The sequence below is a fragment of the Amblyomma maculatum genome, chromosome 1 (assembly GCF_055883805.1).
Source record: "Amblyomma maculatum isolate TAMU_Amacu chromosome 1, ASM5588380v1, whole genome shotgun sequence".
Taxonomy (NCBI): domain Eukaryota; kingdom Metazoa; phylum Arthropoda; class Arachnida; order Ixodida; family Ixodidae; genus Amblyomma; species Amblyomma maculatum.
Window position 1 is genome coordinate 17,737,688 of NC_139344.1, and position 14,566 is coordinate 17,752,253.

At 46.0% G+C, this 14,566-nt stretch overlaps 1 protein-coding gene across 4 annotated transcripts in view; it reads left to right on the top strand.

Moving 5' to 3' along the window:
• The first annotated feature begins 9,250 nt into the window (after nucleotides 1-9,250).
• The window catches only part of LOC146201855 (golgin subfamily A member 2-like), an 87,564-nt gene continuing 82,248 nt past the window's right edge, over nucleotides 9,251-14,566 (top strand). For 2 of the 4 annotated variants that reach the window (XM_084587812.1, XM_084587814.1), the window contains exons 1-4: nucleotides 9,251-9,391; nucleotides 9,792-9,875; nucleotides 9,969-10,006; nucleotides 12,451-12,558. In XM_084587812.1, the coding sequence (XP_084443938.1) occupies nucleotides 9,320-9,391; nucleotides 9,792-9,875; nucleotides 9,969-10,006; nucleotides 12,451-12,558 (302 nt within the window). In that variant the 5' untranslated portion in view covers nucleotides 9,251-9,319. The remainder of the gene's footprint in view (nucleotides 9,392-9,791; nucleotides 9,876-9,968; nucleotides 10,007-12,450; nucleotides 12,559-14,566) is intronic. The other 2 variants (XM_084587813.1, XM_084587815.1) reach the window with 1 other exon arrangement.

Below are 14,566 nucleotides of genomic sequence, written 5' to 3' on the forward strand. Positions count from 1 at the left end.
ACATTAGATAAACTGACCACAACAGTCACCCAAACAGCCAGACTAATCAAGCGAATAGCCAACAAGAGGAGGTGCATGAAAGAACGCGATACCTGTCGACTCATTCAGGCTTTCGTCATCACCAGGCTAGTCTACACCCTGCCCTATCTGCACCTTTACCAAGACGAAATGCAAAAGGTTGAATGTCTTATCCGGCAAGCTTACAAGACAGCACTAGGACTATCGAGAAACACCTCAACCGATAGGCTCTTAGCTCTTGGAATGCACAACACACTTGATGAACTCAAGGAAGCGCATTTAATAGCGCAGTACTCCAGATTGGCGCGCACCAAAGCCGGGAGGCTTGTCTTGCTGAGGCTAGGCATCAATGCCAAACCCATGGCGGACGATCCCAGGAAAATACCCACAGCAATCAGGAAGGAGCTTGTTATCAAGCCCCTCCCTAAGAATATGCACCCCATTCACCACGAAGGCAGGCGACTAGCACGCGCACGTGCACTACACGCCAAATACAAAGGAAAGCATTCGGTTGCTTACGTAGATGCGGTCGAATATGAAGCGACGGACCGCGGTTTCGCGCTATCCCTCTATCCAACCACCAATACCCCCCTCCGTAGCACCCCAAGTGCAGCATGATGGCAGCTAATCCTCCAATTCTTAAGGGCAACAACAACCCACTAATAATCTGGCATTGGAACTGCCGGAGCATTAAGCGAAAGCGGGATCCTCTAGTGCAACTCATTACTAGCAACTCGTCACCCCCAGACCTTATACTTCTACAAGAAACTCGTATAGCACTCAACATAACAGGATATATAGCATACCATGCACGTGGACAAGCCCGTTGTTACAACCTACATCAGACGCACACTCAGACACACAATACACGATTATACACACGAGGTAGCACACATTACCGTAGAAATTATACCGAATGATGTTACTAAAGAATCATTAATAGTCTCCAATATATACAACCCTCCTAGTAGCCCCGCATCTCGTTGCGCGAATCTAATTAGGACAATAGCAAAGGAAGCCAAGAAAACACCTTTATTAATAGCGGAAACCTAAACTGCGCACACGCTGATTTGGGATATAGCCGTACAAACAGCAGAGGAGAGGTTCTGTCCAATCAGATACAGCATGTCACAGCTATCCGTACATAATGATTTTGAAATGCCCACCAGACAGGGTACAGTTGGTATTATGGATACCAGCCCAGATCTCACGCTCGGCAGACACATCCCGCACCTGAAATGGGAACGAACCGGACACACATTAGGCAGCGATCATTATATCATCGCCCTAACCCTTGAGGGACCACAGTGCACGCCAAAGACATATAAGCATCGTTTGGTGAACTGGCAAAATTTTCGAAAACAACGACAAAACGCCCCTGCTGAAGACAACATAGAATTAAGGCAATGGGTGCGACAACTACTTCAGGACCAGGAAAATAATACGCAGATCATTGATACAAACGAAGATGTGCCAACGTTAGATGCCAGAATGGCGCATTTACTTGAGGCCCACCGTAGTTTAAATAAACGGTATGCCACACAGAAGCACAACCGCAAACTTAAGCAGAAGATTAATGATCTGGCCACCCAAATTGAAGACTATGGAGCGCAATTGTTTCAGCAGAATTGGACACAAATATGTGAAGGGCTAAAAGGAAATCTCACCACAAAGCGTGCATGGCACCTACTTCGGCACCTTCTGGACCCAACCCAGAGCAAGACATATACACGAAACATAATAGCTAGACTAACCCATCAACACAGATATGACACAGATGCCCTACTAGCTACTCTAAAGCATATGCACACCACCCCGGGTCAACCACAATCCCTTCCCTCCTATGCAGGAGGACCAAATGATATATTAGATGCTGCAATAAATACTAGCTCGGCTAACTGCATACATGGATGACACGGACCAATACCCGCACTCAATGGTCGGTTTCAGGCCCCGTCTATCTACGCAGGACGCTATGCTGCAGCTAACGTCAGCAGTGCTTGACCCACATATACCAACGCATACTAAGGCGATACTAGCAATAGATCTCAAAAAAGCGTTTGATAATGTACAACACACAGCAATCCTACAGGCACTCACGAACATTCAAACTGGTCCTAGGGTTTACAACTACATAAGAGCCTTCCTTCAGCACAGGACAGCCACACTTCACATCGACAATCTCCACACCTCACCATACACGCTTGCCAACGTGGGGACGCCGCAAGGCTCCGTTCTTTCCCCGTTTCTATTCAACATTACCCTTATCCCCTTAACCGCAGAACTACAGAAAATCCCTCATCTCGGTCACACCATATACGCCGATGACATCACACTCTGGACAACACACGGATCAGACGGTGAAATCGAAGACACGCTACAAACAGCAGCAGACACGATAGCCAAGCTTACCGCAACAATCGGATTAGAGTGCTCCCCAGAAAAATCAGAATTACTAATCATACCCCCTAAAGGACGGACCTACCAAAGCCCCATAGAAATTCGAATTCAGGGAAGACAAGTACCACAGGTTCATACCATCCGCATTCTGGGACTATACTTGCAACAGGATGGAAAGAACGTCGACACAATTAAGCGTCTCAAAAAGGCCGTTGCAAACACCACACAAATCATAAAAAGGGCGACAGGACGCGCACATGGGCTTCGAGAGGCGGACACACTTCGAGTAGTGCACGCCTATACCCTCAGCAGAATTCTTTATGCTACACCATACCTCAAACTATCATGCAGTGAGGTCCAGCAAATAGACTCATTAATTCGGGAAGCAACAAAAGCAGCACTTAAATTACCGAAAAGCACTAGTAACGAGAGACCACTCGAACTTGGAGTCCATAATACAATACATGAACTTCGAGAGGCCCATTTACAAGCACAATACCTCAGATTAGCTGCTACAACTACCGGACGACATATACTCACTAAGCTAGGCATCACTATTCCTGCAAACAATTCATCCCTATTAACATTCCCTAGCCACATTTACACTTCAATCTATGTCACAAATGTTACGGGAATGAGCCCGATGCCGTTTGGGTAGATGCCGCCTGCGATGAGAGCGGAGCCACTGCAGTTGTCCACAACCCCCCATTTCCCCCTTAACTATTGAGCTTCCTTCAGGCACGACCCCTGAAGAAGCCTAGGAGACCGCTATAGCTATTGCTCTGGCATACACCGATGCCAGTTATATACTCAGTGATTCAAAAACTGCCATTCTAAATTATGCCAGGGACCGGGTTCATCCTCCGGCGCACCGCTTGCTGCGCATGCCCACCTCCCACCTCCCCCGACGGACTGAGCTCATCTGGGAGCCTGCGCACTCGGGAAATCCCGGCAGCGAGGCTGCCGACTCCTTAGCCCGAGGGTCTAGAAACCGGGCACAGGCGGACCTCATGGGGGATTTCTCGAAGGATCGTATGCACTCGTTTGCTGAGTTCACGCAAACTCCCGCTCTGAGCGCCTCATCTATCCGTCACCCCACCCATCCCTCACTATCAGAGAGCAGTCAATCTGGCGTCGTCTGCAGACACGAACTCTACCGACACCAGCTCTACTTTCGAAATTTCAGCCGGTATCCCCCATATGCACTTTGTGCTACCACCCCAAGGCCACTCTTACCCACATTCTTTTATCCTGCCCTGCGCCTCCTCCCCCCGCCGGGCCGGTGCCTCTCCGAACCTGGGAGGACTGGGAGACCTCACTGCGATCAGCGGACCCGGCCAGGCAGAAGATTGTCGTCAGCCGGGCCGCATACGTCATGGATAAACATAATATGAACGTTTAGATCGTGAGTGGGGTCGTGCGGAGACCCAGGAGGCCTGCGTGCCTCGAATTCTTCTGCAAATAAAGTTTTTTCCCCCTCCTCCTCCTCCTCGCGATTTGTGCGGTGACTGGGGCCCGTGAGTCCACGCCTACCAAAATCTTAGCTTCAGTTACTGTACGCACCAGAACCTCCGAGGCTGCAGAGGAAGCAGCCATCGCGCTGGCTATCGCTTCTACCGAAGCAGATGTTATAGTAAGTGATTCCAAAACAGCCGTACGGAATTTCGGGAGGGGCCATCTGTCGGCTGCCTCCAGGAATATCCTTAAAAGCTACCGTTCAGTCCCTGGTAGGACGATAGAACTGGTATGGGTTCCGGCTCACTCGGGCAATCCCGGGAACGAGAAGGCTCACGAATATGCCCGAGGTTTCGTCGGCCGGGCGGTGAGCACCTCGTTTCCCGCGGGCGCGAGGGAGGGCTTGCTCTCGTTCCATGATATAACTCGCCATTTTAGCCTGGGAAGGCGCATCTTCCCTCCACCACACAATTCATTAAGCAAGGCCCAGGAGATACTCTGGCGCCAGCTACAAACCCGCTCCTTCCCCTTCCCCAAAGTTTATTCATATATATTCAAAAGAGCAGGTTGACCCTGAATGCAAAGAGTGTGGCGTCGACGCTACTTTAGACCACATTACATGGGGGTGCGCGGCCTATCCGCCACCCGCCGATTTGCTGCCAGCTCCATCTCTGGAGTAGTGGGAGGCCGTGCTGCGCTGCTCGGACCCGGACATTCAGGCTCGGGTCACTGAGTGGGCCGAAGAGATCGCCGACAGGACGCAACTGGCGGCCATCTGGCGCGGCCAGCAATCAAACTGAACCTCTTAAAGCCGATGAAATAAATGTTTTCCCATCCATCCATCCATCCATCCATCCATCCATCCATCCATCCATCCATCCATCCATCCATCCAACAAAGGGGAAAAAGAACTGGAATGAAAAAGTGACGACATGCTTTTTCCCAAAACTTGTGTGGAAACGGTAACGGAATGGTTGTCGGTTTTTTTTTTTGGTATCTCGTAGCGTTTGTATCTCGCACATCTGTTTGGAACTGGCGGTGCCGCAGCAGCCATCGCGGAACCAAGTCGGCCTCAAGAAACAGATATACATCATTAATGCCATCACCTAGGCGCATATAAAGGAAAAACACATACGTCAATCGTTCGATCTATCCTTATACGCGATCCTGCTTCGGGAGCTCAAAACTGCGCATTCGGTAGAGGAGATAACTGAACTAGGAATTGCACAGCGTAGCTGTGGAATTAAGAATACATAGGTTTCCGTGGAGAGATGTTCCCGCCTTTATGGAAAGACGTCAGGCATTTCCTCGCTCTTCGTCTCGTGGAGGGAGAAAACTAGCTGCCGCAAAAATGGCATGCCTCGGCTTCTCGTCAGTGACCTAGGTCGTTAAGAAACCCCTCATCGTTAAAGGTAGATAGGTTATTGATTTCGGATGTCAGTGCCGCAGCAGCGAACTCTCCCTGACCGCTGTCAGCAGGAACCAAAGGGTAAGTCGGCATGCTTTGTGTTTTTGTAGAGAACGCATCCTAAACGCGCCGAAAGCAGGCACCACGGCGCTGATAGCATCGCCTGAAAAGTGTCCCCAAAGAGTTGAATAGGCCCCTTTCAAGTGAGCAGTCACAAATGGAAAGGAAGCTCCCCAACCAGCGCCCGGAGCACTCGTCGCTGTGTACACGCGTATCAATTCTCAACGAGAAGGCTGGACCCTTCATTCTCTGAACAACATGGACAGAGACATCAAGAGGTGCCGCCTCAAGCCCTTCAAAATACCTCTCTCTTGCCTCTGCCTTCGAGCAGCGAATTCGCGTTCATGTCTTTTTTTTTTTTTTAATGTCTGATCCTGCCAACAAGCGCTCTTTGAAAACAATTTGTCCGCGACGATCAAATAATCATAATTTCTCGCTTTCGAAGGCACCGATAAAAACTTGCTTCCAGCCAGCCTCTATGTCAGCCGGGGCACAGAAAAAAAAACAAAAATAAGAAACCCCACTGGCAAAGAGCGCCGGCTTTGCGCGCGCAGACACGCGTCCATCCCCCCTCGCCCTCTCTCCTTCTCCCGCTCCGCGTGCACGTGCGGCTGCCTGTAGCACGCGCTCCCGAGCGAGCAGACTTCGCAGACACCCGCGCGCAGCACGGGCGCGGATGCGCGTAGGCACGGCCGGTCTCTCTCTCGAGACCGGCCGTGGCGTAGGTTTTGTAGTTCAATCTCCGCTCAGCTGGAAACCGAGCGCTGGTATCGCAGAGCAAACTCCAGCTTTGGTTCCCTATACTAATATAATTTGTACGATTTGCAACTCCAGCTTTGGTTCTCTATACTAATATAATTTGTACGATTTGCACCTATTATTTGCCTTGATTTCAGCTAACGTTCTTAGGTCTATACACCAACACCAATCTGTGACGTAAGCACGATATGCGGTGGTGCATCTAACGCCAGCGTGGTACGACTGGGGGTGAAAAATAGGCTCTCAAGGTTCGTATACAGACAACGTAAATACCCAAGCAAGTAGCAGGGGGGGGCAGCGGCCGATGTAGCTCAGTTGGAAGAGCACCGGACGCGATATTCGGAGGTCGTGGGTTTGGATCCCACCATCGGCACGTTGTTTTTTCTGCTACTTTGTGTTTAATTATCTTCCCCTAAACAAGATTACATTACTAATTTCTTTGATTATCCAAGTAAACATTAAAAAAAAAAGACATAGAGTAACATACCCTACGCTTTCCTTGGCCTCGCCGACTGTTGGCTTCTTTCCTTCAAGTATTATAACGAGCACCCTCATTTCCCCTTAATTGATCTGCTTGTAGCTTACGGGGGTCTCGGTTCTGGCAGTCTTGAAGCCATAGGAAGCGTAAGAGGGTTCTAGCACGGCTTTCGCCCTCGCTCTTGATCACGTTCTACGTGACGCTGGCGGTAACAAAGGACGTTCTACGTCCGCCGCTATGGCTGAGGGTGGCGCTGGTGAACACTCTCAAGGTTCGTATACAGACAACGTAAATACCCAAGCAAGTAGCAGGGGGGACAGCGGCCGATGTAGCTCAGTTGGAAGAGCACCGGACGCGATATTCGGAGGTCGTGGGTTCGGATCCCACCATCGGCACGTTGTTTTTTCTGCTACTTTGTGTTTAATTATCTTCCCCTAAACAAGATTACATTACTAATTTCTTTGATTATCCAAGTAAACATTAAAAAAAAAAAGACATAGAGTAACATACCCTACGCTTTCCTTGGCCTCGCCGACTGTTGGCTTCTTTCCTTCAAGTATTATAACGAGCACCCTCATTTCCCCTTAATTGATCTGCTTGTAGCTTACGGGGGTCTCGGTTCTGGCAGTCTTGAAGCCATAGGAAGCGTAAGAGGGTTCTAGCACGGCTTTCGCCCTCGCTCTTGATCACGTTCTACGTGACGCTGGCGGTAACAAAGGACGTTCTACGTCCGCCGCTATGGCTGAGGGTGGCGCTGGTGAACACTCTCAAGGTTCGTATACAGACAACGTAAATACCCAAGCAAGTAGCAGGGGAGACAGCGGCCGATGTAGCTCAGTTGGAAGAGCACCGGACGCGATATTCGGAGGTCGTGGGTTCGGATCCCACCATCGGCACGTTGTTTTTTCTGCTACTTTGTGTTTAATTATCTTCCCCTAAACAAGATTACATTACTAATTTATTTGATTATCCAAGTAAACATTAAAAAAAAAGACATAGAGTAACATACCCTACGCTTTCCTTGGCCTCGCCGACTGTTGGCTTCTTTCCTTCTTAGCGCCCATAGGAATACATGAAAGCGAAATATCCTAAAGCAGTTTTCTAATTTCACGGGTCATATCTGTGATGTCGTTATTCGGTACAGAGCAACCATGAACGCCCTGGAATAAATTGTGAATGTGGGAAATCTCATTATCGAGGCGAAGTATTTTCAAAACACCGCGAAACGTATAGGGGTGCGAGTTGAGAGGGCGACCCGTAGAAATATATGTAAACACAACTTACCGGAACATTTTGCTCGGTTCAGCAGCGTTGAACCCTTCTCATTTTTTGGTGAACGTCTTGTATCACGCCCTGACATCATGTTACATGCCACATTACATTCCCTTGCAAGTACTGCAAGTCTGACGACTTGCGGGACCGTTCGCAGCACGATAAACTGACCGCGCACAGTTGCAGACGGCAATGCGCCACCGGCGCTGTCGCTATAGCAGACGCTCCGGAGCTGGAGGCAGCTGGAGGCGGCCGCGTGGGGTATCGCCAGCTGCGCTGTCGTCTTCTGCAATGCGCGAATCTGAACCGAACGAGATAGCGTATGGCGTTTGACAACTGCTTTTTAAATGTAATTCTGTCTAGGACGTATCATTGGAGCGACAGTATTATCAAGCTTATTTACCCTATGTGGCAGCATATCAGACTATAAGCAAAACTGCGCGATTCGCTACCCCCAGCTTGCCTTTTGGCGGTGTCTGGACTCATATAACACAGGTTATTCGGGGAGTTTTAAAAGTAGACTGCCTCCGTAATGACGCATCATACTTTATCACACACTTCTTCAAAGAACTGGTAAACGTTTAACGATCGACCGGTCACCGCTTCTGATGCTCTGCTAAATGAGAAAAATGTTCCGGTAAATTGTGTTTACATGTATTTCTTACGGGTCGCCCTCCCAACTTGCACCCCCATACGTTTCGCGGTATTTTAAAAATACTTCGCCTCGTTAATGAGATTTCATACTTTCGTGATCTGTTCTAGGATGTTTATAGTTGCTTTGTACCGAATAACGACATCACAGGTACCCCAAGGTCAATGGTGCCCCGTGAAATGAGAATACTGCTTTAGAATATTTCGATTTCATGTATTCCTATGGACGCTAACCCTATTTTTCACTCGAAGTCGGCTGCGGTATGGTGGCTAGCTGCGGCGCCGCGAGCGCCCCCTTTGTTTGTAAACACGGTGTTGTCTTAATTTCAGCTGAGGCGCCATCGCCAAGGTCAATTCCACCGCACCGCATCGGTTGTGGATGAGTGAGAACACTTCCGATTTGCAGAAGTCCAAACTTTGGATATGGTAGCTTTGGCCGCCTTAATTTTTATTTTTTTGCGCATGTGTTTTCTTCAGGGCTATTTGTTTAACCTACACCAGTGCAGCCTGGTGTAGCTGGTGTAGATTAAACAAATGGCCCTTTCGTGTTGTCCGTGTTATGCCGTGTTTCCAAGCGCTACAGTGGTTACAGTCTACAGAGTATTCATCATGAACTCATGAACAACCAACTCGCCGAATCTGCCATCTTCATCTTAATTTTAATTTTGGGCTCGGCAAAAAAAAAAAAAAAAAAAAGCTCTGTAGCTGCAAAACATCCCTGTCTTTGAGCATTTCAATGCTTGATTAATTTTTTCTAATATCTCTACTTGGAGATATTCGGTAGGGCCATCTGGTAACGTTGGTTTACACATTTGCGCATGTCTGCTGTGTCTGCCAACATGGCAGACGATGTCGACCGAAAACATAAAGTTGCAGCCGGTTTAAAAAAAGTAAGCTGTCCTGTTTGCATTTATAAATGCTTAATAATGCGCGTGTAGTGTGCAGATTAAGGGGAATTTGCACTTTGTACAATGTTGTGCTGTAAACGCCTTTAAATTCAACTTCTAATGACTGTCATGATAACGTTTTCTGACATCTGGCTTGTGAACATTGTGCTTACGAATTTATTCTCGAAACAAAGCGTTTCCCGATTTTACATCAGGACTGTCAGTACTTTAAAATAGCTGTTTATGTGCTAGATATTAGCTGATACATAGTGAATCATCGTGGAAATGCATGAGCTCTCTGTATCATACGTGTCAAGCATTTCGTAGTGTAGGTGCAAACCATCGGTGAAGTGCTTAGTGTGCCTGTGAAAGCGTTCTGACTGATGTCATATATGCCTCACAGTTGAAGCAGTTTCAACAGCGGTCCGTAAAAAGAACTACGAAACGGCGATCTTCCGACACGTTGTCGCCCCAGACTGTACTGCAGGTATGTCGAATGTCAAGTTTGGTCCGTGTAGCGCTTTTCTGCCGACGTTTTATGTCTTCGTGTTTAAGCTTTGCGTCATTTGTCTTCACATAGGAAGAGCAGACAAGCGTCCAGCCACTCGACGAGCAAAGGTAGGTCGATCTTTTGTTTATGCTGTAAATCTGGTTTCTTGCGTGTGTTGAATGTGGGCGTTGTGGGCAGTCAACGTATACAAGAAATCTTCCGTTTACTTGCGATGGCCTAGGAACGTTTTGCAGTTCGTCGCTTATTACTTTTACAGCCGGGGAGGGCATGCATGTGAATAGAGTTACTCATTCTGGAATTTTTTGCCAAATAACATTAAAAGGGGCGATAAAGTGTAGTAACCTTGAAACAAATAAGAAACTTAAGTTTTTTGTACGTGCATTTTGGTGTGCATATGCAATTCCTCTGTGTCATATTAGCAGTGCTATTGGTGAGCTGTCGAAACGTCATTTAGCTGCATAAGGCCTTTTTTGCTGGATCGTCGACCATATATATAGAAAACAACCGACATGTATTAGTTTAGTGGTGAGCTGTTTTGAACTGAAAGAAGTTGGTTAAACTTTAATAGCTACTGAGAGCAGTGTTTTTTTCTGTAATCTTGCCTTATGTGGCAGTGCTGTACATTATGATTAACTTTATGCACACATCATTTTTGTTTAGTTTTGTTTAGTGCCATGAAAACATTGGAGGAATTTGATTTTAGTGTGAAGTTCTTTATGTAATATCATTGAGTGACTAGAGCAGGCTTCAAAATTGATGCGCTCAGCGTGGTAAAATTTTGAAGGCTGTGAGCGTGACATCCTTTTGCTTCCCCTTGCAGTACCTATTACCTAACGCACACTGTTGGGATGCAGAGCTGCTTAGGAATTCAGGACGGATGTGGGAGTCATGTTGAAATAACCGGAGTAGCCATTTTGTGTAATTGGCTTCTTGTAAGTTTTTATACCCAACCGTGTGCCCCTTGATGAAGTAGGCATATGCTGTACTCGTGAAATTGGCACCGGAGTTTTGAGAGCCGTTTTTCTGCCAACTCTATTGTGAGTTTGACTGTGAAAGTTTTGGCTTTCACTTTTTAAATAGGTTGTGGCTTGTATAGTGAAACTTTTTTTTGCATTTTAATTCATTCTTTACAGGTTGATATTGTTGGCAGCCATTGTATGTTGCATTTGCATGCGCTCATGTACCTCACCCGAAGCAACTATAGGACATGAGCTCATGTGATAGCAACCTTAGGGCAGCGTAGTTTGTTTTTATAAATGCTTTGGTGCAATGTAGACTGTTGGCTGTAATTATGAAAGGCATAATAATTTTGCAGTCTCCTGGGCTATCTCTTCTTCCTTGCTGCAAAAATTCTCTGTGCACGTTAGCATCTGTTTGGAAATGTGAATCGTGCAGTGAAAAAACAAAAAGCCAATCTTCTATTAATGACTAGAAGCATATAACTCCACTGGGGGTGCAAATTTGTGTGCCTTTTATATTTGAATGTTTGAAGCCACCTGTCTTTCTTAACCATAAAGTGTAATATCTGCACTGCGAAACTGGCTGATACAGTATTAATATCTGCAGCGAGACTTCTCAAGACTGCTGGGAGCAATCTCGTGAGGCATGCCTTGGTCTTGAATTTGGCCCCTACCAGAAGCTTAAGAAGAGAGAACCTTCATTTCACAATTTGCTCTGCTTAGTACTGCTTGCTTCTTGCTTACTTTATGTCATTGGCTGTTTGCTTCCTTTGTGAGACATTCTAAAAGCATGAACAAATAAGACTATGAAATGGAATGCCATCATATTTCAATATCGTGATAATTCAAAGTGGCTGAGATCGACCACGTGGTTGCTCTGCTGCAGTGGCTCGGTGTTAGGGCACTCAACTGGTGATCTTGTATGTGGATGTGGGTTCAGTTCCAGCTGCAGAGGCTGCATTTCGATAGAGGCAAAAAGAAGGTGCCTATTTACTTTGCAGTGTCAGTGCACATTAAGGAATCCTAGGTGGTTTAAATTTTTCGAGTCTTTCACTACATTCATCCCTCATAGCCGATGCTACTTTTGGACGTTTAACTACAGACCAAAACAAACCATGTGGTTGCAGCACTGAGTTGCTTTGCTTGCATTTGCTCAGCACCTCGTAGCCCCCAAATGTAATATTTGATTGCAGAGAGAGAGAGAAAGTGAGCTTTTGCCTGGTCACAGCTACATGTAATGGTAATAAAATTTTTTATGTAGAAACGGTACTCAAAAGAATTGTTACTACTTTTATGAGGTGCGGTTTATGTGGCAAACACAGGAGCACTGTTCACTGGTGGATTGCCTAGCTTGTGACAGTTGCAACATAGTGGCAAACAAAATGCACTGCCATGGGCAGGATTTATAGATGGAATTTTGAAGCCAATTGCCACACTTTCTATAATTCACCAATTAAGAGTTTTATTTTTGTTTAAATTTTATTTCTTGCCTTGCCCCCCCCCCCCCCCCCCCCCCCCCCCCATCTCCCCAAGGCAAGAAATTTGTTTGAAAGGTAGTAGTTTTCCCCGATTCACAGGCGTTTTTCTTTTAGCAGTTCTTCAGTGTCCCAGCCTTCAAAGCCCAAGGAAACTGTGCCAGTAATGTCTCATTCATGTCAAGATCTTTCACAGTTGACAGACGATGTCCAGCCGAATCAAAGGTATCTTCTGCTTTTTGTTATTCTGTGAAAAGCGCTTTCATAACTTTGAATAGAGTCGCTCCCTTGACAAGAAATACTCTGCTGATAGGCATCATGTGTTTCAGTGGCTGTAATACTGCACTACTAATATGAATAGAATGTCTTGTGTGTAAATTAGGGTGAGAACTGAAATTTGACAAGATATGCTCTGCTAATCACTACAAAACCACTTGTTTTGCCCAGGACTACCTTTTCTTAAAAACGTCACATCACTTGTCTCAATTGCTGTGGTGGCTCGCTGAGTAGCGCACTTGACTGCTGATCTCGAGAATGTTGGTTTGATCTTGGTTGTGGTGGCTGCATTTCAATGGAAGTGAGAGCCCATGCATTGTGTGGGTGACGTCAGTACATGTTAAATAAACCAAAGGTGGCCGGGAATAATCTGCAGCCCTGCCCTATGGCATCCCTCATAGCTTAAGTCACTTTGGGACATTAAACTCTCGTATGCCATACATCACATGTTGCATTTTCATGGCAAACATGCATGGTGAAAACTGTACTAGGGTTATGACTGCCATGCTATAACAACTGTTGATAAAAGAAGAAAGTATATATTGAATGTTTCCTTGTAGTAAAGGGGGCGAAGGGGGGTTTTAAATATTAAAGTGAAAGCCTTTAATGGCTCATACTATCGGTGTTTGCTTTTCCGGTCACACTATAGCTGTCCATCAAATGACGTCATGATGACATCATCAGAAAAATAAATCAGGTCTCCACCAGGAATCGAACCACCATCCCTTAGATTTCCAGCCGGGTGCTTTAACTAACTGCTCCACACCCGGGACCGTAAAGCACACATCATAATTCTCCTTGTCTACTGTAAGAACAATAGTTGCAGTGACAATGATGCTGCAGTTAGTGATAATGACAGTGATGACATTAGCAATGATAATGACGGTGCATTTAGTTGATAATGATAATGAGAGCAAACGATGCACCGTGTGCACTAGCAAAGCTTAGGCTTTCACATGTCTGCTGTGTAGGTTCCACAGTGCTCTTGAAATTTTTTGTTTTGGATTCGCCTCAGGCTTGTTCATGCTCACTTTGCGCACAGATGATGACTTTTTGCTATGGGTTTAGTTTAATATCACATTCAGGTGCTATATTGCCATCTTTTATTTGAAAAATAATTTTGAAGTATGGATACTATCGCCTAAGGACTAATTACAGGAATTCTTTTTTTTTTATATGTTATCAACCCTTTGGATTGATGACCTGTGGGCACCATGGACTGATATTTCAATCTTACCCTTTTCACTCACATGATTTCTCTTAATTGTGGTAGTTAATACGGTATGCATGCCTGGTAAACCTAATAAACCAGCACAGTGCCTAGATTAGGTGATTGCAATTGTCTGTGAAATATAATAATGTGTATTGCAATAGATCGTGAAAATTGAATTCAAATTCAAAACCTGCTCGCATTTCCTCTCAGCATTGTTTATCCTTCAGTGTACAGGTGACAGCGAAGACTCATCATGTGATGCATAAAGCCAAGAGGTGTTCATTGGTCAATTATCCTGATCAATGGGTGATGCTTTTGGTTGAATGAGCTGCTTTTTAATGCATGAGAGCAGTATGCAGTTGGAAGCTGTCAGCTTGTGCTTGTAGCTGCTCCTACTCAGCTGCATGAAAGTTTTAATTCAGAGTATAGCTACTTTGGTATTTCTCTGAGTCCTGTGCATCGCACTGTATTTTCACAAAGTCATTTGCTCATTCTTAATTTCTTAATTTTGCAACTTTGGACCACTTCTCTGTGCATGGTCTTTGCTAAATGAGTTTTTAATTTCTTGGTGATGAGTTGCTGCGGCCTACAATTCTGCTGTGATATCTGAGTTTTGGCAGAGTGACATGGTGTTCAGATTACCAAATGACATGCTCTGGTGCATGTTTGCAGAGATGCAGATGGGCTGCATGATCTACTGTGGCTTTGCATCCTTTCCTGAAACTGTTTGGGGAAGCTAGTGAC